Source organism: Gossypium arboreum, chromosome 10, assembly GCF_025698485.1.
Source record: "Gossypium arboreum isolate Shixiya-1 chromosome 10, ASM2569848v2, whole genome shotgun sequence".
Taxonomy (NCBI): domain Eukaryota; kingdom Viridiplantae; phylum Streptophyta; class Magnoliopsida; order Malvales; family Malvaceae; genus Gossypium; species Gossypium arboreum.
In genome coordinates, this window is record NC_069079.1 from 1,990,159 (window position 1) to 2,014,377 (window position 24,219).

The 24,219-nt window shown below is 31.7% G+C and overlaps 3 protein-coding genes across 6 annotated transcripts; 2 read left to right on the forward strand and 1 right to left on the reverse strand.

Moving 5' to 3' along the window:
* The first annotated feature begins 5,003 nt into the window (after positions 1–5,003).
* Positions 5,004–6,876, forward strand: LOC108488035 (transcription factor MYB102). Its single transcript, XM_017792353.2, has 3 exons — positions 5,004–5,273; positions 5,380–5,509; positions 5,971–6,876. Exons 1-3 carry the CDS (start codon positions 5,141–5,143, stop codon positions 6,653–6,655), a joined length of 948 nt encoding a protein of 315 aa, XP_017647842.1. The 5' UTR covers positions 5,004–5,140; the 3' UTR covers positions 6,656–6,876.
* Positions 6,877–13,510: 6,634 nt separating this feature from the next.
* On the forward strand, positions 13,511–17,178 carry LOC108489159 (uncharacterized). Its single transcript, XM_017793483.2, has 5 exons — positions 13,511–13,822; positions 14,217–15,555; positions 15,636–15,905; positions 16,061–16,216; positions 16,552–17,178. The coding sequence occupies exons 1-5, from the start codon at positions 13,815–13,817 to the stop codon at positions 16,669–16,671; spliced, it is 1,893 nt and encodes a 630-aa protein (XP_017648972.1). The 5' UTR covers positions 13,511–13,814; the 3' UTR covers positions 16,672–17,178.
* A 201-nt stretch (positions 17,179–17,379) lies between these two features.
* LOC108489158 (lysine-specific demethylase JMJ28) lies at positions 17,380–23,767 on the reverse strand. Of its 4 annotated transcripts, none has more exons than XM_053019864.1 (13): positions 22,001–23,767; positions 21,781–21,926; positions 21,364–21,469; positions 21,129–21,261; positions 20,964–21,027; positions 20,128–20,869; positions 19,485–19,814; positions 18,656–19,189; positions 18,507–18,579; positions 18,339–18,424; positions 18,029–18,148; positions 17,875–17,942; positions 17,380–17,764 (listed from the first exon to the last, which is right to left on the reverse strand). In XM_053019864.1, exons 1-13 carry the CDS (start codon positions 22,697–22,699, stop codon positions 17,740–17,742), a joined length of 3,126 nt encoding a protein of 1,041 aa, XP_052875824.1. In that variant the 5' UTR covers positions 22,700–23,767; the 3' UTR covers positions 17,380–17,739. The 4 variants fall into 4 exon arrangements, with proteins under 4 accessions (XP_052875824.1, XP_017648970.1, XP_017648971.1 ...); XM_017793481.2 differs by having other exon boundaries at positions 17,380–17,770; XM_017793482.2 differs by having other exon boundaries at positions 20,128–20,872.
* Positions 23,768–24,219: the final 452 nt, after the last annotated feature.

A 24,219-nucleotide genomic window follows, 5' to 3' on the forward strand; every position in this document is an offset into this window, starting at 1 on the left:
ATATAGCATCATTTTATACTTATATATTACATATACAAATAATTATATTTATCCAATATAAAAATAAATTAATGACTTATTTCTTTAAACGTGTATGATTGAAATAAAATTAAAGTTTCAGTATTGAAACACAATTAAAATTTCATGTACATAATTGTACCAAATCAAAGTTCAGGTATAATTTTGAGATTTATCTTAAAAATAATATTATAAGCATGCAAGGAGCAATATACAATTAGAGACTAAATTAATAATTAATTACAACTAAATTATGACATATCCAAGGATATATTTAGGTGTTGATATTATTATCAATACGGGAAGAGCATTGAAGAGTACTACCATTTTATTTAAAGGTTAAGAACGGATTATAAATAATTTTAAATATTGTATTAAAAAGTGTAATATAAATTAGAACTAAATAATGATAAACCCTAAAATATATTTTTGTTAAGTAAGATTTGCTTTTGTTATGACGTGTACAATCTAGATTTCATGACGTGATGGACTTATGATGGGTTGATAACCAGCCGATTTCATGAGGTGTGGTCCCCAATTTAGGAATCAAATGCCTCTGATTCTGACACGTATAAGCTTGAGATCATAGCACTAGATTTGAATCGGGGAATATTTATAGAAAAATGAAAAGGGTTCATAGTAATAAGATACCATCATGCATGCAAATAAATATTATGTTTTTAATTAGTTTTTTTAAATATCCATAATTTATTTATTTTAATTAAGGGTGAGGAAAATTGAAAAATTAAAATCGACTTAAATTATAGTGTTTTAACAGTTTTGAAATATAAATTAAAAATTATAATTATCCAAATCAAATCTTTTTATTAAAATAAATATTTTATGTTTAAATATAGTGAAAATAACTTCTAATTTTCTATAAAAATATTTTTCAAAAACTAATATATATATATAAGAGCTGTTTATTATTTATTATTTTCTTGAATTTTTAAAGAAATATTATAATAAAATTGTGAAATTTTAACAAAAAAGTCTAAAAATAATGAAAGAAAACCTATTTTATCAAAATAAGTCGAATAAACTCAAATACTAAATTAATATGAAAAATTCAAAAAACTCCATCACTCAAACTTTTGCAAGTGTTCATACATTCGTTTTTTATAAAAATATAAAAATTAATTAATTATGAAAATAAGTTAATAAATAATTTATTTATAAAATGAACTGTTTGTTATAGTATTCGTCAGCAATAAGGGATAAAAATCCTTTTATATACTCAATGAAAAAAAATTCTGAAAAAAGAAATTAAAGGGAGAGTCCGTGATCGATGCTTTTTTTTTATAGTGAATTTTTTTTTAAATTTTAACCTATACTGTTTGACATACCGGCACCACCATTAAAAATTTTATTTTATTTTTATTTTTTTATTGATATACATGTAATTTCACTAGTATTTTCAAAAATAATATATTAATGTCACCGACACGTTAAGCGACTTCAAAGTTTTTTTCTTTAAAAAAACATATAATTAACTAATGATTGACTAGAAAAGGAGAGTAGTGCCGTCGATGTGTCAAACGATACCGGCGATCATTATAATAAATAATCTATTTTCGTAAATAATTTATCATTTATATAATAATAATAATAATAATAATAATAATAATAATAAAAGCCTCATACATCACAAAATTTATGGTACACCTAAAACCAACTTATTTGTTTGGGAAAAAATGGAATGAATTTTAAAATCTATATAAAGTCTAAATTTGACCCGTTAAGTTGATACATCGTGAATAAATTATATTAAAACATAGCATACATAAATTAACTACTAATTCATTAGTTTTAGCAAATTTATTTTTTCAAAATTTGTGGTGACATTTAGTCATCATCTTCTCAATAATGTTGTTGAAAAGGAATTAGGATGAAATATGGTGGACCCAATTGAATGATTCCATTATTGGTTTCGAGTTTAGACTTAAAAGTAACTTTGAAATTTTTAACAACTCCTACATTTTCACTATTTCTTTTCTTCTTCTTAACAATCACCTTTTCCCTCTTTTTTTTTTTATATTCAATAATTACTCTATTTTAATTAAAGAAATTCAATAATTATTTGTATAAATTTATGGTCGAGTCACTTATAAATTGTAGAATTTTCTCTTGATATTGATTTCAAATTCAATCGCTGCAGGGTGAAGAGAGAGAGGCTGGCAAGGACCTACCCTCCCTAAAATGGAAAATTGTTGCTTTAGTCATTCTCAAATTTTATAAAATTTTAAGTTAATATATAATAAAATTATAATTTTTCCCTTAAATTTTGTTAGAATTTTGATTTAGTCATCTTGAAAGCCATATACATATAAACCAATATAATGATGAAATTATATTTTAACTTTCATAAATATATATCGCTGTATAGCCCATAAAAGAATAGTGATTAATTTGACTTTAAAAATATTGATAGTATCCATAAAAAATAGTATGTGAATGTGTCCAAAACCACAATTTTGAAAAGTTATTTTCTATTTTTTTTTTCAAAAGGACCCATCTTTTGAAAACCATTGGTTTTAAGAAGCAAGCCATTTTTTCAAACTAATAATTGTTTCTTCGAATTTTGGATTAAGTCAATGAAGTTAAGTTCTTGATGTTTTGCTGGATGCAACAATATATATTATATATATATATATAATCGTATGTCAAATGTGACTGAGACAAAAAGGAAATTGGGGCTTATTGATTAAGTTTCTTACAAAACGATGATGTATTTAATTTTCCATTTTTTTTGTAAAACCATTTGGACCATAAGATTGCAAGCTTAACGTGTTCTAGGGTTATTTCCAATTTCTTACAAAATTTGAGAATTTTAATTTAGAAAGTTTCCATGACCATTGTTGTGATTAGATTAGTCAATCGGGGCAAGACTTGATATTTAAAGTTATTTTGGATTTAAATCATTCGGGTTTAAAATTTGAATTTTTCAAATAGAACCCTTTGGATTCTGATTATTTTAGGGTTTAGGTCATTTCGTGAGGGAGTAAAGTAAGAAATTGTGTAAGGGGACCATAAAAATTTAAAAAGAATTGGGAGGGCAAAGCTAAAAATTTGTATTAAGATAGCTTGAATTGAATTTTATTTTAATTCTTGAGAGGGATCAAAATTGCAATTTTTTCATTCAATAAAAATGGTAGAAGGGATTAAATTGAATTGTCAATTTTTGGGAGTGACTAAGGTTGAAATTATACCATCAATCAAGGGGTTGCTTGACCCTTGACTACATCACTACATTTTAAGTTATTCGAATCATTTTGAGGAGGTTATTTAATGGATTTTAAATTTAAGTTTCTTTGGATAAGGAGTAGCGAAAGGGATAAGGATGGCCTTGCCTTCAGTTAAATGGGTAAATTGCTTTTTAGTCCCTCCCTAAAATTAAAAGATACAGTTTAGGCTTTTCTAACATTTGATTAAATGGAATTTGAAAAATTAATAATTTAATTTAAATATTTTAATACAAGAATTTTAGCTTTCACCTTCTGAAATTTATAATTTTATCTAGACTTCCTTTAAACAAAATTTTTTTACTTCACCCCTGTCTTTAGATACAATAAAAACTAATATTTTTATTCGAACTCATCCCGACTATTCCATTTAAACCCATGAAATATGAAGTATGTTTAATATCTTTCCATAATATAAATGTAAGATATACATATTTCGGCAAACATGGTATTATAAAATTAAAATAAAATAAAATATATCTTAATTCGACTGGAAAAAGCTTCCCTTATACACATTTTTAAATATTTTTTGAGGAAGGTCGGCTTTTCAGATAATCCTAAGTTTTATTTTCTTTCTTCGCTAGAGAGTCTTCTCCTCTCTACTCTAAAAATCTATGCAGAAAAAGATAACTGGCTAACGGGGTGATGAACTAAATTAATTTTGTACCAACACACCGAAATCAATTATTTGTAATAATAAGAATTTAATTAATGAAGTGAAAAAATATTTAAAAAGGAAAATTGATTGCATTACCCTCATGTGGTGGGAAGATAATTGGTCCAGCAAGTCATCTTCAAAGGGTAAAACAGTCTTTTTAACTTTATATATCAAGTCCTGTGAAGCCCCAATCTTTGTGAAATGCAAACACTGAAAAGAAGATAGACACGTGGCTATTTTATGTTGTTGACAGCTAATATGGTTCCAGAAAGTAAGGAGAACCCTCCCCACGCTATGGAAAACGATAGGCAAAGATAAAAATTTTATTTTTTTAATCTTAAATTTCATTTTTTTTTTGTTTTATCTCAATTTTTTTAAACTCGAACAATAGGTTAATCGATGAGTTATAAAAATTAAAAATATCTCTTAATTTTTAGTGTTAGGATTAACTTGACAAATTTTGTAAATAATAATGGTTAAATTTATTTATTTTAAAATTAAAACTAAAATAACAAATTTTGTAAATATTGAGGATTAAATTTATTAATTTTTTATATTTAAGATCAATTTGATAAAATGTGTGAATATTATAGGTTAATTTTATTACTAGACAAATAAAAAAGGTCGACATTAACTTAGAGCTACTAAAATATTTAATTTCAAAAATTTAGTGATTAAACTAAAAAATCAATAATTGAGTAACCAAAATAGGAAGAAATACATAATAGGGTGACAATTTTTATAGTTTATCTATAAAAAAATAATTTCCAGCATGGATATGACGTTTTCCATCATCATTTAAAGATAAAATTTAAAGGGTTAATTTGTACGTTTCAACATGTATAAGGACTAATTTGCCCAGTTTTTAGTAGATGGGCCGAAATGCAATCCACCTATAAATACATAGGCTTCCCTGATACTTTTACCCCAAAGTAGTTAATACCATGAAGGTATAAATACTAAATTCCAAAAATGAATACAGTTAAGGGACCAAAACAAGAAATTAACCAAATTTTCCCCAAAGGAGGGACACGTTGCCGTAGTGATAAACAGAGGACGGTACCCAATCTTGTTGACTTGGCTTAAACTTTAGCTTATTTATACAGGTACGTCCCCTTACGGACCCTACACATCTCTCTTTTGCTGCGTTTCATTAGCATATATACATACCACACCCCCCCCCCCAAAAAACAAGAAAAAGCTTCGTTGAAAAAACTCCACCATGGGAAGAGCACCTTGCTGTGATAAAAATGGTCTGAAGAAAGGTCCATGGACACCTGAAGAAGATCAGAAACTTATCGATTATATTCAAACACATGGTTATGGTAATTGGAGAACATTGCCCAAGAATGCTGGTAAAGTACTGAATCTCTTCTTTACCTTTATTTCCATTGATGAATATGTTATATAATGGTATGTTATAATGGAGTTTTTTTTTTCGGTTGTTGTTGAATAAAATAGGGTTACAAAGGTGTGGAAAGAGTTGTCGTCTTCGTTGGACTAATTATTTAAGACCTGACATAAAACGAGGCAGGTTTTCATTTGAAGAAGAAGAAGCCATAATTCAACTCCATAGTGTGTTGGGCAACAAGTGAGTTTCATTTCAGTTGTTTCAGTTTTGGTAAAATCATCATGGAGACCCCTAAAGGAGTCGGATTATATTCTCAAAACTGGTCTTTCTCTTAAAAATCAGGATACACTTAGCATAAAAGACCAATTTACTCTTTAATCTAACATGTAAGGACTAATTTGCCCATTTTTTAAATAGAAGGGGCAAAATGCAATCTAACTCTCAGTCAGGGGCAAATCCAAAATTTTTTTAAAGGGGCGGAATTGAACTATAACTTTTTGTGTGGTTAAAATATAATTTTATCTTGTATTAATTTATGATTTCGTCACCTTTGAAAGTATTAAACAGAAATCTTTTCATTTTTTGGAAGCTAAAGTGCAACTTTATCATATAGTGACATTTATTAAGGGACTAAAAAGCAATTTTCCCATTTACCTTGTTTTTTTCTATAATGTTTTTGATTATATATGTGTAATGTATAGGTGGTCTGCCATAGCTGCACGGTTGCCTGGAAGGACAGATAATGAAATAAAGAACTATTGGAACACACATATTAGGAAGAGGTTGCTTCGAATGGGGATTGATCCAGTGACACACAGTCCACGATTGGATCTTCTTGATTTGTCTTCAATCTTAGGTTGTTGTTCTTTTTATAACCAGTCTCAAATGAACATGTCGACGAGGTTGCTCGGCGGCGGCGGTGGTGTTCAACCCTTGGTGAACCCTGAGATTCTAAGGTTAGCCACGTCTATCATGTCATCACCTCAACGTGAAAACCAAAACCCAGATTTTCTTTTCCATGAAAATCAATACCAGCAACCGCCATTAATGCAAAACACAAATGTAGCAGAACCGGTGATGAACAACAACCCTAATGTAATAATAGATCAGTTTCCATTTAATGGCTGTTCCACTGACTGGCAAAACAATGCCAATGACGTACTCCCATATTTGACCGAAGATAATTACGTTCCGGTACCGTCAAACTGTTACGGCGGCGGAAACGGAGAACCGAGCTTCAGGACGCCGTCTTCATCGAGTCCAACGCCGTTGAATTCAAATAATTCAACGTACATCAACAGTAGCAGCACTGAAGATGAAAGCTATAGCAGTGATATATTGAAGTTTGAAATCCCAGATTTTTTGGATGTTAATGAATTCATGTAATTTGCAAAAAAAAAAATTAAAATTAAAAAAATCAAAATACTCACAAATGAGGTTTTGATTTTTTGGATTCAGTGAAGGGGTTGTTGTTGTTGTTGATACGTGTAAAACCTTCTGCTAAATTTTTTTTTTTTTGGTTGTTGTTGTGATTTTTCTCAAGCTTACTGTATTAGGAAGTAAGGTCCTACCTTTTTTTAATTTAGTCCTTTTTATTACATTGAAAAGTTTCCCATTATTGATATGTCCCTACCATTATTTAATTATTATTTTCGATATCTTGCTTTGTATCTTATCATATTATTATTAGATTAGTCGTCTTATCATTTTTTTATTCAAATCATGTCAAATATAAACACAAATGTCTTCCTCCTATATAAACATACACATAAATATATATATATATATATATTAAGAGTGGATTGAGTCTAACAACGAGTATTATTATAAATACAAGAAGACATGAGATTAAATATGTTAAAATGTATTATTCTTCTATTTATAAATTAAGAATAGATTATGAATAATTTTAAATATTATTTTAAAAAGAACAAATATGATGAGACTCAGAAATCAAATCATACATAAGGATGATGGTGTTGGCTTTGCTCACAAGATTTTTGACACTCGAAATAAATAAAGCAAGTATCTCGTAATAAATAAAGCAAGTATCTTTTTAGCCCTTCCTTAATATGTGCAATCTTTTGCCTACAACAAGAAAGTGTTTTAACTTAAACCACTAAACTACAAAATAATGAAGATCTAACTACTGTGTTGCTTGATAATTTCAATCATAAAAAATATAATAAGGGTTAATTGTAATAGATATCCTTAAATTATAATTTAAAATTTAAATAAATTTTCAAAATTTAAAACATTTTAATTGGATCTTCAAAATATCAATATCATATTAGCTATATCTTTCCATTACCCTAATTGTTATGTAGGAACGACACGGAAGGGTAAGCAGGACCTTAACCCCAAATGATAAATTATCATTTTAGTCCTTTTAAGTTTTTAAAATTATATGTTAGTTTAATGATAAAAATACACTTCGCCACCTCCTAAAGATGAAACATATTTAGTATAATTTCTTTAAAATTCTAAAATAATAAGTATACACAAAGATAAAATTGTACTTTAATTCATTTTAAAATTTATAATTTAATTTTGACTTCCAAAAAAATTTTCTGACACCGTCCTTGATTAAATGATTGCTTTAATCACATGGATCAAATTAAAAAAAAAAAAACTGTTCCACGTATTACACGGATGACTTGAATTTGATAGGTTAAAAAAAAATTCCCTAAAATTGGACTTTTGTGGAATTAACCCTAAAACATATATATATTATAGGAGAAAGATTTTGGTTTCATAGATCCCGACAAGAATTCAAATACCGGCGGGCTTTCCGTCCATAACAACGTCGGAGGTCGTGAATACGACACGTGTACATGACACCTGTTACGGCTACTGTCTTTTCAGGTAGTGATAAAGTAGGTAATTTTGCATGGGGGATTATGGTAAATTGCGGGGTTTGACCTAAATAATAACAATAAAAGAGAAGGGCACGTGTCGACCTGTCCCATAAGGGCTCGTGTAGGGGACCACCATTAAAAAACATGGCGGGGCTCTTGTGTCTTAATGATCTCTCATCACGTCAGCATTTAGGGGACACGTGGACTCAATCATGCATGGGGTTTTTGACTTTTTTGAAACACTTAAAAGCCTTACCGGTTGACCGGGTAACCACACTTAACCTTAACATTGACTTTCTTACTTGTCATTAACATGTAATTACTTACTACTTTGTCTTTATGCAAAAAAGAAAAATCACATAATCATGCTAATTAATAGTATTTTATATTAATCCATGATTAACATAGTTCACACTTAATTTTGTGCACCAAAGCTTGTTAGGCCAAATGAAATAGAAGTATTGATATTTGAGTATTTAAGTTCAAATCTTATAATGTGTAATTATGACATGTAGATTTTAATTTTATTATTTGTGTATGTCATGTGTAAGTTTTATTCGATTCTTCTTTTATTATGTTCTATATTTATAATAGTGAAACTTAAAAAAATATATTAATATAGGATGAAACTCAAGTTTGATTCAATTCAGAAATTCACCTATTTAGTAATGTAATACATGAGTGTATAAGTTTAAGATTATATTGTATAAAAAATTAGTTCAATATTAAAAGATTTTCATTAATTTGTAATTTAAGGTCGATTAAAATTAATTTAAACAAGCCTCTCTTCCCAAAGAAAAAAAAACTTATGAATTTACCTATAAGTAGGTCTTTGAACCCCAAAATTGTAAAATTTTAACATTAATTTCTTTAAAAAATAATAAATTTATAAATTAATATAAAGATAAATTCTAATTTTTGGCTCCCACTTGGTAAAGTTTATTTGGTACATATTCTTTATTTATATACTGCTGTTGCCTTTCAACAATTGTTGTTTTTTTCTTATCAAGGTATTTATTGGAACGAACTCAGTAATTAATCTTTCGTATTCTGTAAGCTCATTAAGAGATAGATACTGGTCGCTAATTTTAAAGCTGTTCCATATTCAGGATAAAAATCGAATCCTCGACCACTGATTAAGAAAAGAAGGATCTTTACCTTCTCACATTGTTTTTGTTTTTGTTTCTTATATTATTTTGCTTTTTTGACACATGAAACTCGTGCATGGATGCTCATATTATCGTATATTTGCTTCAAATAAGTTTTTTTTATTTATTTCGGCTTTGTTTTTTGCATTGATTTCTGCATACGCAGAAACTATGAACACAAGGAAATATATATGGATGGAAATTGGAAAGCCTTTGATCACATTCATCTCTTCACATATATCCGCAACCAACTTTTGTTTACACAATGGATAGACGACACGATTTTGTTTACACTTTATAATTTGAAATTTTTTAGTTTTTTTAAACCGAGGGTTTCTTCAAGTCACATTAAACTTGAGATTAATGGTAAAATTCTCCCGATAAATGTACGTTCCAAAAAGTTAGAATTTGTGTTGCGCGAGACTTCTACAAAGAGGCAAGCAGGATCTTTGGTTCTCAAAATGATAAATTTACTTTCAAGGTCTCTTTAAATATTATAAATTAATATAATGGTAAAATTCTACTCCTTTAAATTTGTGCACATCTACCACCTCAACCAACAGCTTCTTGGTAATTTGTATTTAATCTCTTTTTGTACTTTAGTTTGAAATAATTTGGTCCCTCTACTTTAATAACATTATAAGTAGATCCAAATTAATAACATTAGTAACTGTTGTTGTTAGAGAAACAATGTGAATATCCATAAATTTGTTAATACTATTAACACTGTTAATTGTTTACGATTAATAATATTTTCAATTTTGATCTATTAGTAATGTTATCAAAAGTAGAAAGCACAAATTATCACAACTAGAAAGATTAAAACTCATAATTTAATTTAATAAATAGCTATTTATAAGCAGACTTGGAAGGTTCTTTTCCTCTTTTACCAATTATAAAAGTCAAAGCCTCCCATGTAAGGTTTACGTAATTTGTACGTCCAATGTAGAGAAAATTGAATATAAGGATATTATTAGGGTTTTAAGGTGTCAATTATGGTAGAAAAATTTGAGTTTATGAAGGTAAGGGGTAAGGTTCTTTGACTATGAACCGACCACAGCCTGAGAAATAGACAGTACACCATTTCTCGACCGACCAAAGACATTTTCTTCTTTCGAACATGTTGAAATACACTCGAAAGTGGGATTCCTGTCTTAATTATGCATTTAGGGTTTCACTTCATTTTTTTTTTTAAATCTTATATGGAAAATGTGGAGAATTTTGTGTTTAAGAAAGAAAAGTCTTTGTGACAAAGATTTTTCTAATTTGGAATGTGAGATTAAAAAGTCATGATTTTTTTGAAAAAGGGAAAAAAATTATAGTTGATGCATGCATTGTCAATATAGTAGATGCTAATTAATCTATCATCTAAATAAGTTAATGGTTTTGTTTGGCAATTAGCTGATAGCTTATTGCTAATTACAGTAGCTGATTTGACCAATTGATTCTATTAATTGTTTATTTAAAAGTGTTCGGTAAAACTTAGCTAAAACTTGATATGTGTAAAATGATAAATAAGGGTATGACACATTTTATTGTTAAGTATTTATTTGTTTATAATAAGTCTTTATTAGGTGAAATTATTGAAATAAAACACTATTACCAAGGAATTAAAACATCCATTATGGAAATCAATTAGTGAATTTTTTTGGATTTAATTTGGAGGTGAAAGTGAAAATGAGAGAATGGAGGCTACTAATTAAGAGGATGTGGCAAAAGGAGTAATTTTTGTCAAATATGTCATTCCACATATCTTATTCCCAATCAGCAGTGAAAAAATTGTTTATCAGAGTGTTTTTTGTATTAGAGGTTTTAGCTTAATAAGCTCTTGTAAATTTCCATTTACCAAACACTACAATTAGAGGGTTTGACTACCTAATCTCCCATTTGTGCCCAAATCAACTAAAAAAAATACCCAAAACTCTATTTACCAAACACCTTCAATATATTTATCTACCATTATTATCATTATTAATTAATTTGAATGTTTATCAACTTGGTTATCAATTGGACACCAACTCAACAATACATTTATAAAAATTCCACATTTTAAATAAACAATATATATTATTTTAAATGATATGTCATTAAGGGTGATGTTTTGTGTGGTAAAATTTTCTTTTAATTCCTTAAAATTTATAAAATTATAAAATATGAAATGATGAAAATTTGTATTATAAAATTATAATTCAATTATGATCCTATAATATAAAAAAATTTTGACCCCAAAGCATGAAAGGTAAATTCTAATATGTCAAAAACATGGAATATTTCGTAGATGTGACGATAAGAAAACGTATTGTAATGTGAATTGTGAGCAAAGATAGTAGACTTTTTCGATTGTATACATGTGTGTGTATATGTGATTGGACAATGGTAAAATTTCGTTAATCGAACCTTAGCTAGCTAGCTATCTGGAAAATGACTTAGAAATGGTTAATTGGTGTTGGACTATTCTTGTTCTGAATTTAGTCGTCTTTTTTCTTTTTTTTCAATTTAGTTCTAAAGTTTAGTTTCTATTAAAATATTATAATATGATACTCGCCGACTTTATTACGTCATTATCTGAATTTTGTAAAATATATATTTTATATTTATAATAATTTTTATATGAATTTTTTTAAAAAAATTCACAAAAGAATATCGTATAATCGTATTTTAATGAAATCTAAATTTAAAAATAAATATAAAAATTGTCAAATTTCAAAATTAGTGTGTGAGTAAAAAAGAAAAATTGCTTTATCTTTTTTATAAGGTGGAAATTGTCATTAGCTAAGCTAGGGTGATTAAATGGTCGATTTGGTTATTAATTGAATTACTCGAAATGTAAAAATCTTTAATCATTAATCAAACTGAATTTTTTTCAAATACATTAATTAAACCGAAATATTTCAGTTAATTCAGCTAGTTAATGGATTAATCGAAATTTATATTTTTTTATTTTTGGTTAAAATAATTATAAAATATATTTAAAAATGAATTACTAATGTTCATTTTATTTATTTAATAGTTCAAAAATATAATATATAATATTTATTTCGATTAATATAAAATTAATAGTTCAAAAATAAATTGTTAATATAAAAATATATTATATAATATATATTATTTATTTTGGTTAATTCGGATAATTATTTGATTTCAAATCGAATTAATTGATAATCGAAATTTAAAAAATATTAATTGATTTCCGACCGAATTAAATTCAGTCAACGATCGATTAAATGAGTTGAATCATTTCGATCGATTAATTTAATTTTAATGGAAGTATGAATACCCTAAAATAAGTTGGTCAAAATTTGCTGAAGGCAAAACAGGTGCCAATCTTTTGGGTACAAAATCCTATCAAATCATAAAGGGTTTTTTGTTTTTCCAAAATTAAGGCTTATCTCCGGTAAATAATTAATGGGCTCAAATGAATTCAACTGTCACAATTTAGCCATTACTCTTAGTGAATTTATTAGCTCAGGTTGATTTTGGGTTGGATAAAGGCTTACTGTTTAAGTTGAATCGAGTTAGGATTATTTTAGTTTGTTAATAAAAGTATTTTAGTTTGATTATTTTGATTTTTTATTCAGGTTTGATAATTAATTTTGTGTCATTTTGGATTCGAGTAGCTTGAGAAGTCAAAATATAATTTTATCATTTATTAGTTTATAATTTCGTATTTTTAAAAAAAATAATTTTTTTAGGGTAAATTGTAATTTTATCATATATAAATTTATAATTTAATGGTTTTAAGGGAGTTGAAGTGTAAATCTCCATTTCAGAGATTGCATTCGCTCCGTATAGTCATTTTGAGTTCAGGTCATTTTCGTGTTCAAGTTTGATAAGTTTAAGTTGTTGATTTTTTTAATAATTGAATCTAGTTTTTAGTTCAAATTAATCGAATCAAATTTTTGAGTTTAGGTCGGAGGTACAAGTTTAAGTTCCGATCATTTCAAGTTCAGATCATTTCTGATTTTAAAGTTTAATCATTTCGAGGCTTTTTTATTGGATTTAGAGCTCGAGTTCAAATCATTTCATCTTGTTTAAGTTATTCTAAGCTCACGAGATTTTTGACTTAAATTATTTTCAAGTTTAGATTGAGTGATTTTAAGATTTTTTTATCATCAAATCGAATTTTTTTAATAAAAATTAATTAAATATTTTTATTCGGGTTGAATTTTCGAGTTGGAGTCAATTAACATCTCTAGCTTAAAGGATTTAAGATATGGGGGAGGCCGATCAAGCTTTAGCATGAATGAAGCCCATGAAAACCAATCAAAGTTTTGGCCCATCAAAGCCAGCCATTGACCTTTCTCTCCTCTCCTCTTCTTTCCTTCTCTCTTCTTCCTCTACCGCCGCTAGGTCACGAGAAGAAAGAGAAATGAAGTTGGACCAAAATTATACATCACAAAATTGATGTCAATCAGAAGAGAATCATCCATGAGAAAATGCATTCAACAGCATATTCTTCAGCTACTTCAATTTTCCACCGCCTTAGCACTGTAGCCTCTTCAAAGCTCCCTCTTTTACCTTCCCTCTCTCTATATCGCCATGTCCAGGTTCGTCTCTTTAACCTTTATTTCTAATTTTTTTTCTGGGTTTTTTTAAGGGTTCTTGGGTTTATTGGGGGATTACTTGTGTTTAATGGTGTTAAAGCTTTCTTTTTTTTTTTTGTTGTTATAAACAGTTTGAAAGTGAAATAAAAAATGAAATGTTATTGAAGAAGGTTTAGTCTGCTGTTTATTGGGCTTTAGCAAAGTGTAATTGTTTTGAATTATTACATTAAAGGCTTGAATTTTATTGAAATGAAGTAAGTAAACTTCTTGCTGTTTTGTTGAGTGGAATTGAAGACTGGATTTTTAATACTTTTGTGTTTCTGTGTAAGATTTAGAATTGGTTCTAAGGTTTTTCATAATTTACATGGTAGATGATGAGTGAATTGTTGGAATGCAGAATTTTGAGATTTGCAAATATTAGGAAAGCTGTGGAATCTGCTATTTCGAACCAGAGGTCGAACCGTTCGGAATTTAGGAAGTATGCGACAGTGGTTTCTGTCGGGTTGCATTTGCCACAGTATAGAGTGTTCTCCCATTATAGGTTCAACAGTGGAGGAAAGGCTCCAATCTTGTTGCAGAATACAAAGGAAGGGTTGTGTCGAGGTTATTTTGCCAAGAACCGTTCCTTCGTTTCTGCAAGTAGTGCAGTAACTCATCGTGCCCAAGTTGCTTGGAAAAGGCTTACACAAAAATGTTCTGCCGGTGGTCGAACATTCCCTCAGATAAGCATGACTGCTCAAGCAGTCAGCTTAGCTTTGTCACACTCGCACTTGATAGTACCTGGTATTTTTGGCTTGACATGTGGACGAATAGCATTGGCACAGAGGACTTTAATAGAAACAGATTACTACCCATCACAGAATACTTTATCAATGCGTGCACGAGATGGACACGCTGTTGTTTCTGCTATACTACTTTCAGCTGTAGAAGGTGTTATTTTGCTGGTGAGAGCTTTGTTTCTTGCGGTTTTGTTCTCTCCTAGCATAATAATGGCACCATTTGCCGACGCATTTGGTCCACAGTTCAGGAAAATGTGGCTTGAAGTTGTGCATCGCTCACTTGAAAAAGCAGGTCCAGCTTTCATAAAGTGGGGTCAATGGGCAGCAACAAGACCAGATCTCTTTCCTAGAGATCTATGCATCAAACTGTCAGAGCTTCACAGCAAAGCTCCTGAGCATAGCTTTGCCTACACAAAGAAAACTATTGAAAAAGCATTTGGCCGTAGGCTATCTGAAATTTTTGAGGCTTTTGAAGAAGAACCTGTGGCATCTGGAAGTATAGCTCAGGTGCACCGGGCTTCTTTGAGATTCCGCTATCCTGGTCAGCGGGTCAAGCCCATGGTAGTTGCAGTAAAGGTTAGGCATCCTGGTGTTGGTGAATCAATTAGGAGAGATTTTGTGATTATCAACTCAGTGGCTAAGTTATCAACGTTCATCCCTACTCTGAAATGGTTGAGATTGGATGAGAGTGTCCAGCAGTTTGCTGTTTTCATGATGTCTCAAGTTGACCTTGCAAGGGAAGCTGCCCATTTGAACCGTTTTATATACAACTTCCGAAGCTGGAGGGATGTTTCTTTTCCTAAGCCTGTGTATCCACTTGTGCATCCCGCTGTTTTAGTGGAAACTTATGAGCAAGGGGAAAGTGTTGCACACTATGTTGATGGCCTTGAAGGACATGATCGGATTAAGTCTGCACTCGCTCATATTGGAACTCATGCACTTTTAAAGATGCTTCTGGTAACGTTTTTATGTTGTCTGCTTGAGAATTAAAGTATGGCAATTCTGGTTTTCTAGAGATTATAATTCTCTTCTTTCAGGTTGACAACTTTATTCATGCTGACATGCATCCGGGAAATATCCTTGTTCGGGTGTCTCAAAGCAAGGCTTCTCGGAAACAGCTTTTTAAAACAAAGCCTCATGTCATCTTCCTTGATGTAGGCATGACTGCTGAACTTTCAAAGGGTGATCGTGTTAATTTATTGGAATTTTTTAAGGCTGTTGCCCGTAGAGATGGCCGTACTGCTGCAGAGTGCACGCTTAGACTATCACAAAGACAAAATTGCCCAAACCCGAAGGCTTTTATTGAGGTGATGTATATAGATTAACCCAAACCGTTCTTTATCCTCCATCATCTGTTGGTTTGTCATTTTAGATGAATGCATTAATGGTCAGTCATAAACGTTCCAATTTAGAATTTCTTTTTCTGCTTGGTTTTTTAATACCTTGTTCCAACTTCCAACAGGAAGTAGAAGAAGCCTTCACTTTCTGGGGTACTCCGGAGGGTGATCTAGTCCATCCGGCTGAATGCATGCAAGAATTGCTTGAGAAAGTAAGGCGTCATAAAGTCAATATTGATGGCAATGTATGCACTGTGATGGTCACAACTTTGGTTCTTGAGGTATCGTCTTGATCAAACATTTGAGATGTCTTATATGAATTCGTTCTACTTTTGGCATCATTTACCTGCTAGAAATAACTTACCGTCCGTATGTTTACTCATGCTTATTTACCGCGCTTTCTGTTTTTCTGCAGGAAATAAAATAAATAGATATTTTCATAGTCGTCAGAGTAAAATAGATGTTATGTATTCCCATCTAAGGATTGTCTCATAATAGTCCTAGTTCCAACTTGCAGAAATGCCTTCATAATATGAAGATAAACCTAGTCATTTTTACCATTTTAGATTATTGATTTAATTCGATATCACATTTTGGTACTTGTTTAAATTTGTAGGGTTGGCAAAGGAAACTTGATCCAGGATATGATGTAATGCAAACACTACAAACATTGCTACTCAAAGCTGACTGGGCAAAATCTCTTTCTTACACTATCGATGGGTTGATGGCTCCATAGAACATTATCCGAAGTACGGTTAGCCAAATGCGTCCTCCCAAGGGATCTTTAGGATCATGTATTTCTGTTTCTAGAAAAGAAAAAAAGAAACAATTTTGATAGAGCCAAGACGCTAGAATATACCGGTCGTGAAAAGCATAATGAGGATCATTGATCTTTTAACTTGAAATTTTGAGCTATGTGAAGTTTCATCCACATGTAATTATTTGTTACTTATCCCCTATTCATTGCCGTTATATCTTTAAGCCCTGATGACTCACAGGTGAAAGCAGTTAAAGGGCAACACGAGAGGAATAAAAAGTCAAAAAACTATTCTTTTTTCTTTAAATTCATTGCATAAAATGGATGGACAAACAGTTGATAAACTTAATTAGTTTAGGGTTGGAATGTTTATTTAGAGTTGAAGCTATATGTATTGTAATGCATTTCGGGCATCACATGACATTTCCTATGCTGTAAATCTCTTGTTCTTTGCTGTAATATCATTTATGGAGGTCCTATTCTAAATTTCATTTCAGATTGCTTAAAAATTAGAGAAATTAGTCTTAGCATATTAAATTAAAAAATAAACTAATTCTTTTGTATAACTAGATCGTATATCACATTTTGACATGAAATTTTTAATAAAATTAATAGTAATAAACTAATGGTTTTGCACTTAATATAAAAAACAGCAAGAGTCAATTGACAATTGTACAGATTTCAAGCTTTTCATATGAACAAATGGGAGAAATTAACTGTGGTTATATATTCAAAGAAAAAAGTAAATAGTATGAATGATTTTCCATCCTGGGGTATAGTAAGTACATGGTTGATGAATATTACACATTTACAAATTCAATTGCAGCAAACTGGCCGAGTTTCATATAATTCAACTTCAATGGACAATGGGGGGAGAGAGAGAATGGACAATTGCATCAAAATCTCTGTGAATGCCACATGCTAGTTGCTGAGAGCAATTCTTCAAAAATGGGGAAAAAACCATAACAGCAGAAATCGCCAGCAGCAATAGCCATAAACTGAGAATCTCCTACATTACATGCCATTGTTCTTTTAATCCATCCTCAACTACTCACTGAGCTCAGCACTGGACCTAAACCTCAAGAATGAGACATTATGTTATAGTTGTAATTTCAGTGGAAGTTAATGAATATCATTGCTATTTGCACATAAAAGACCTTAATAATTCCAAAAGCAACTTACTCTGAACATATAAGCTCGCGGATTTCTTTTATTGCTGTACTAATCCTATACAGGGCCATCTTCTCAACCTGATTTTAGGAGCAAAACCAGAATTATATTTGCATTAATACAGAAAATGAACACTATTAACTTAAGTCATATTTTGAAAATTTACCTCAAACCTTTTTGCTTTGGCTTTATGATCGTCTGGAAGCAGACGAAATTCATTGATCAACCGGATACACTCGGTCACATTTTCCGGTGAAACAAAGTCCAAAACCACATTAACACAGGACTACAGGTTGTCAGGGGAAAGAAAAGAATACTTACAGCCATATAAGTTGGTAAAATTTCTAAGCAAAACAATTAACTTGTAATTCATAAAATTGCAAAATTGGAGAAGCATATGAAAATTTGCACATAACTTCATTCAGTAAGTTCTGTAACAGTTATTCAAGACTAAAGATATCGGTAGTACGTGTTACCTTAACGTTTCTAATCTGGTATGGACAGCCAGCTGGAATTATTACAGCTTCTCCAACATGTTGTTCAAATGTCCAGGGCTCAATTTCTAGAAGCAGTACAAGGTCAAAAGGATTTCAGTAAGTTTGTCCTTAATTATAACAAGAGATAACAAAACCGAGTACGCTCACCATACTCCTCCTTCAGCCTCCTTTTGTGACTTGTATCAAGAAAGAAACTCTGATCGAGGATTGGATGAACCACCTACAGCAGGAGTGTTAAACAATCAGCATTATGTCCATTCTGCTAGCACATTGGCAAGTCTCATAACTGGTCTTACATGTTTTCGAAAGCCACATGTGTGACCAAACTCATTTGAGTGCTTTCTAAGGTACTCCATAAGCTTTGGAACATCCTGTCTGCGGAAGACATCCCATTCTGCACCGCAAGACTTAGCCAAATCTGTTCTTTTCCCAAAGATTTCCTGATCTTCTAATGCTTCTGAGCCGTGAATGGTATCGCATGGATGTAGTGTAGCTTCAGAATTTGAATTACAGTCGGAATCAGAATCAGAGTCACAGTCAGAGCTGTCTTCCTTATCATGTGCATCATGCACTGCAGAAGGTGATCGAGAAAGTTTTGGAACTGTGTTACGAGAATGCATTTCTTTATTGATCATACCATTCGATCCTACTTTTATGTTTTCACCATTTGACTGAGGTTTTTCCTTCACTTCATTAGCCATCTTTTGATCAAGGTGAGTCTTAGCAAGCTCCCTTTCGTCTTGAAATTTTTTCTTTTTCATTAACTTTCTTATTTTATTAAGTTGCTTCATGCAAACAGGAGCATCTGTAGCATGTGCCAAAACATTAACCTGGAATAGGAGGGAGGAAAGAAACACAAATAGACAGAAAAGGTTACTTACATCTGTACGATGTTTACAATAAGGATAATGAACATACGAATTAAAGGGTCTCCACAATAATTATATTATATAAGCTTTGTGTCGATCAATTAGGCACACATATAGAAACTGTTCATTAACAATTATCTTAGCGCAAAAGCAAATTACGTTCAAGTCAAGATAACTTCAATAAAATGTGCATCATACCAAGTTCCAAATGGGATAAAATGACAAAGATAAAAGAGAAGGATAGAGATAGACATACCATATCACATAAACCGTAACACAAATTTGTCACGGAATTGGCTTGTGCAAGTTCCTCACCGCTGCAATAAGAGATAGAGACAGATGGACCTAGGTCAGGCTTTGTGATTTCTTGTGGCAACCTTGCAGCAATGTTCAAAATGCCGCTTCCAGGATTCATATATTCTCGAAGTGGTAAAGATTGAATGATTTCAGAATAATGATCCGGGAATTGTTCTTGAAATAAAGGAGAAGAAAGCCAGCCCTTCAGTTTCAGCTTCTCATCACACATACTAGATTGTGCCAGCCCCCTTAATGACCCCAAAAATAACTGCTTAATACCAATTTCAACCTGCCAGCATATATAAGGCAAAATTTAATGATCCTAGAAGGCAGCCAAACATAATGAAAAGAACTTAAATGCCAACTCTCATGATCCTTTTTTAAAAGAAAAACAAAATGACTGACAAGCAAGAAATCTGAGAACCCGTGGGCATACGACAGAATCAAGAAGATAGATGCACATGGAAGTTTAAATGCACTTTAATGAATGCCTTATATTAGGATTATGGAGATGGAGTGATGAACTAAAGAGGACCAGTTTATCTTCCTTTTTAACTCCAAAAATTGTAATTTGACATGGCATTGTAATTTAGAAAGCTAACCTCGAACCAGTCTGAACAACTTGTAGCTTTACTTGGCTCTTCATTCTCAGCTTTGGCAACACTATTCTTAAGATATGAGCAAAACAAGAATATTGGATCCCAACTTAAAGCAGTAGTCCGAAGAACATTCCGAAATATTACAGGATGGCCTTTACACCAATGCTTCTGGAAGTGCTCCAGGTTATCACCATGAATGTTCAATATAGTGGGGTAAAATAGGAAGTTATCATTTGAATTCTCTCTCCTAGAAGCCTCTTGCAACTGCTTCACCCTTTTGGCTTCATCATCTGTCGCAGGACATAAGGAGCAGCATGAAAAAGTATCAAATGCTTCCGGCAATTCATAGCTGCCAACTATCTCTTCGGCACTTACTTCCAGCTCCTTGAACCAACTTTGCAGCAAAATACATCTCAGATCAAGAAGGCCATCACCACAACCACCGAACTCACTAGGTGGGCATGAGATAGGAACACTGCCATCAGGAGCTTTCTGACTAGGCAATGATACAGAAGAATCAGAATACCTACTGTCAGAGATCTGCCTAGTTATTCTTACAGATTTCCTATCTGAAAGGCAAATACCGGGCAAACAAGTTTTCCTTCTCTTTGGGCATTTGCAGTTAACTTCTTTGATAGTTCCGAATAAATTCCCTTGAAAGATATCCCGACAACAACTTAAGCAGAGGCTATATGAACACTTTGGGCAGCTTCTATGGAAATCCAGAATGAAAGTCTTGCAATAACTGCTGCTCCAGAATTAATATCATCACCAAAGAGCAACCAAAGACAAAATTACATAAATTTTATGAAATACATTTTAAGCAACAACGAGCATACCAACAATATTCCTTATTGCCACCAGATTCAGCAGGTTGAACCTGAATATCACACAGTTTTTTGCCTATGATACACAAGAAGACATCACAACCTCTTCCACTGATTAAAACAGAATGCTTTAATAAAAAAATAAAAAAAAAATCAAGATGCCTCATTGTAAATTACCTTGGATTTTGGCCTCCACATCAATCTCAACACTCTGGTCTTGGTTTATTTGCTTAAAAACAGGAAGGAGCATGCAGATCAAATAATGAAAATCTAACACCTTGTCTACTTTGATCTTGTCCCTTAGAAACCCCTGAAATATAAATACTTTTTTGTATTAGGTGAAACATTAGATATCTGTGTGGAAAAATGCAAGCAGCATGTCAAAATTGAGGTGTTTCAGATGATATCAGACCTTACATTCATCGTCTCTATGTTGACTCACTAAGCAGGCCCTGCAGCCACAAGTTCCACGGCATACCGGACAAGCTACCTGAACTTCTTCTCGCTTAAAAAAATAGCTGTATGCGATTCAACATCATAAGAGTCAATAAACATCCATGTTTTAACCACAACCAAATGGTTCAAAATCCATTATAGACCACATTCAAATTATAGTGATGAGACAAAGGCTAAATACATTTTGAATGCATCATTTCAAGTTGGCTGAAACAGGAACTTATGCCTTAAAAGCTATTGCATTTTGATAAACTATACATTCTCATGTAGCACAGGATTTGCCTTCTTTGTCAATAAACAAACATATATGATATATCTACATTACAATCACAATTCAAAAACAGAACTAAAAATAAATAAAAGGGTCACTCACTGTTCTTTTATGCAATCCAAGCAAAAGAACTGTTGTTTACAACTAGAACACTTGATCAAATTAGGAGCACCGCCTTTTCGACACCAATGGCACCTTATTCTTCTCCCTCTCCTCAAATTTGCTCCATTCTTCTTGTATGGCAGAACCTGCAAGAATCCCATAATTCAAAAAGAACAAGAAGATATTAATAAAAATTTCAAAATAAAACCATACAAATTACCTGCAATGTACCAACAGGTAATGGCTCAATGTTCTTAGACCGAAACCGCCTTCTGGTAATGGCAACAGCATTATTATCAGTTTCTCCTACTTTAACATTAATACAAGAACCTGAAACAGAACCAGAACCGGAAGCCGAACCAGAACCAGAGCATGAACCTGCATTATCAAAATGTGGACTTGACGAAGAAATAGCCATTAACCCATTAGGCAATTCTCTCATCAAGTCACCCTTTTCATCATCATCATCATCATCATCATCATCATCATCATCATCAAAATCACTACACTCACTTTCTTTCCTTTTCTTTTTCTTCTTCTCAGCTTCTCTTTTCAAAACCATCCTTATAAGCTCCAATGGCAAATCCCCTCTCTTCAGTTTCATCTTACGAACAGCTTCATCTAACGCCTCGGATTCCCCTCCGATCACTCGCTTCCTCTTCACCGGCCTCGCTAATTTCAGCAACTTTGCCCTAATTTCAAGCTTATTCTTCTCAAAAACCTTCTTTTTCCTCTTTTTCCTTTGCATTTTCAAGGATTCCGGCACTTTCTGTTTATTCTGTCGATGACGGCCTTGGATATGGTGAAGCTCACAGAGCTTTTTCCCTTCCATTACACGTCGCTTACACCGCCATTGTCTCCCGTCTGTTCGATTGCACCGGAGATGGTCCGGTATGGCACCTTCCCCCTCCATTCCCATGTTTGGCTAACTTTCCCGGATAAGAAATCAAATCTTTTCCGGGAAAAAACTAATGGGGTTCTCGAGAAAACAGGGAAAAAGATTTGGGTTTGGAGTAGAAAGAGGAGAAAGCAGTTTTTTGGAAGGGTTAAAAACTTAAAAAGTTGAAGATTAAGGGTTTATTGGGAACAGTAAGAGTATGTGTGAAAGAGTGAAAGGGAAAGTGGCAGATATGGTAATTCTGAAGAAATATAGAGTCCGGTTTGGTCCTGGAAACTTTCCAAATGGTGCACAGAGAGGAAAGCTTGACAGTTTTTATCGAAAAAAGCTATCTGTTTTTTGAGTTTTTTCTATTAATTAGCTTTTAATAAGTGAAATATTTATAAACGTCTCTTTTAGCTGTTTTTTGGGGATTTTTTTTTTTGTAAATTTTCCCTTTTTTGCATTCATTTGAATGTCTTTGACCATTCCTCTAGCTAATTTGCAGCAGAAAATATACCAATTTCATGTTTTTTTGTTTTTTCTTACCATATGTTGCAGAACAGTAATATTGCAGATTTCTTTCTTAAGTGCAAGACACAAATCTAAAATCGAGCTAAACCGAATCTCGAAATAACAATAAAGTTCTCTCACTGCTTATTCAAACCCGAAATTCTTATCATTCAACTCAACAAGCATTAGAATGCTGCTGCAGATTAAACTATTTTTTCATGAATTCTACAGAACATATATGATAAAATAGTGATGCAATATCAATGCAAATTTTGTGGAACCCTTGAAAAACTCATCCTTTTTCTTGCTATACTGAATTGACCATTGCAGGTCCCATTTTCTCTCTGGTTCCAACGCTACCTTTTAAACACAAAAATTATTGGCATTGAGGGGTTAACCATCAAAGCTGCAATACAAATACAAAGTCACAAAATATTGCAGAAAAAAAGGGTGTTTTTTTGTTGTGGAAAGAGCAAAAAGAAACATCGTTGAATGCAGTGTTGATGAACTTATCAAAACAGAAAAAAAGCTCATCAACGCTGCACTCAACAATGTTTCTTCAATCTGAGATAATATATGTAAATGCTTAACTTAATTCAACCGATCAACATGCATATACATATATATATATGTTACGTTGGGGAAATATTTAAGTCACCTTTCAATTTGTCTGCAGCTCTTTGAATGAAGTTTGCTTGGAGTAGTTGTACTAATTTTCTTTTTGTTTTCTTGGATTGGAATCTTTACCACATTTAACACCAACAATGCAACTATCGAATTCATTTGTATGGTTTGCCATAACTTTCTCTAGAGATAGTATAGTATGTTAAAAAAAAATTGTATAAATGGTTGGCTCTTTTTCACAATTGCAAGCAACTATTTTTCCATATACCAACTCTAAGTTAAGGCCTAAGGGTCTCTTGGTGTCGCAGCTGGTTCTGCAATAGTGTTAGTGGTTTTTTTTTGGGGGTCTATTCTATAATTCACGGAAATTAATTCTTTCCGGATTTGTGGCTATCCTCTATTAAGAATATCATCTCTAAAGATAT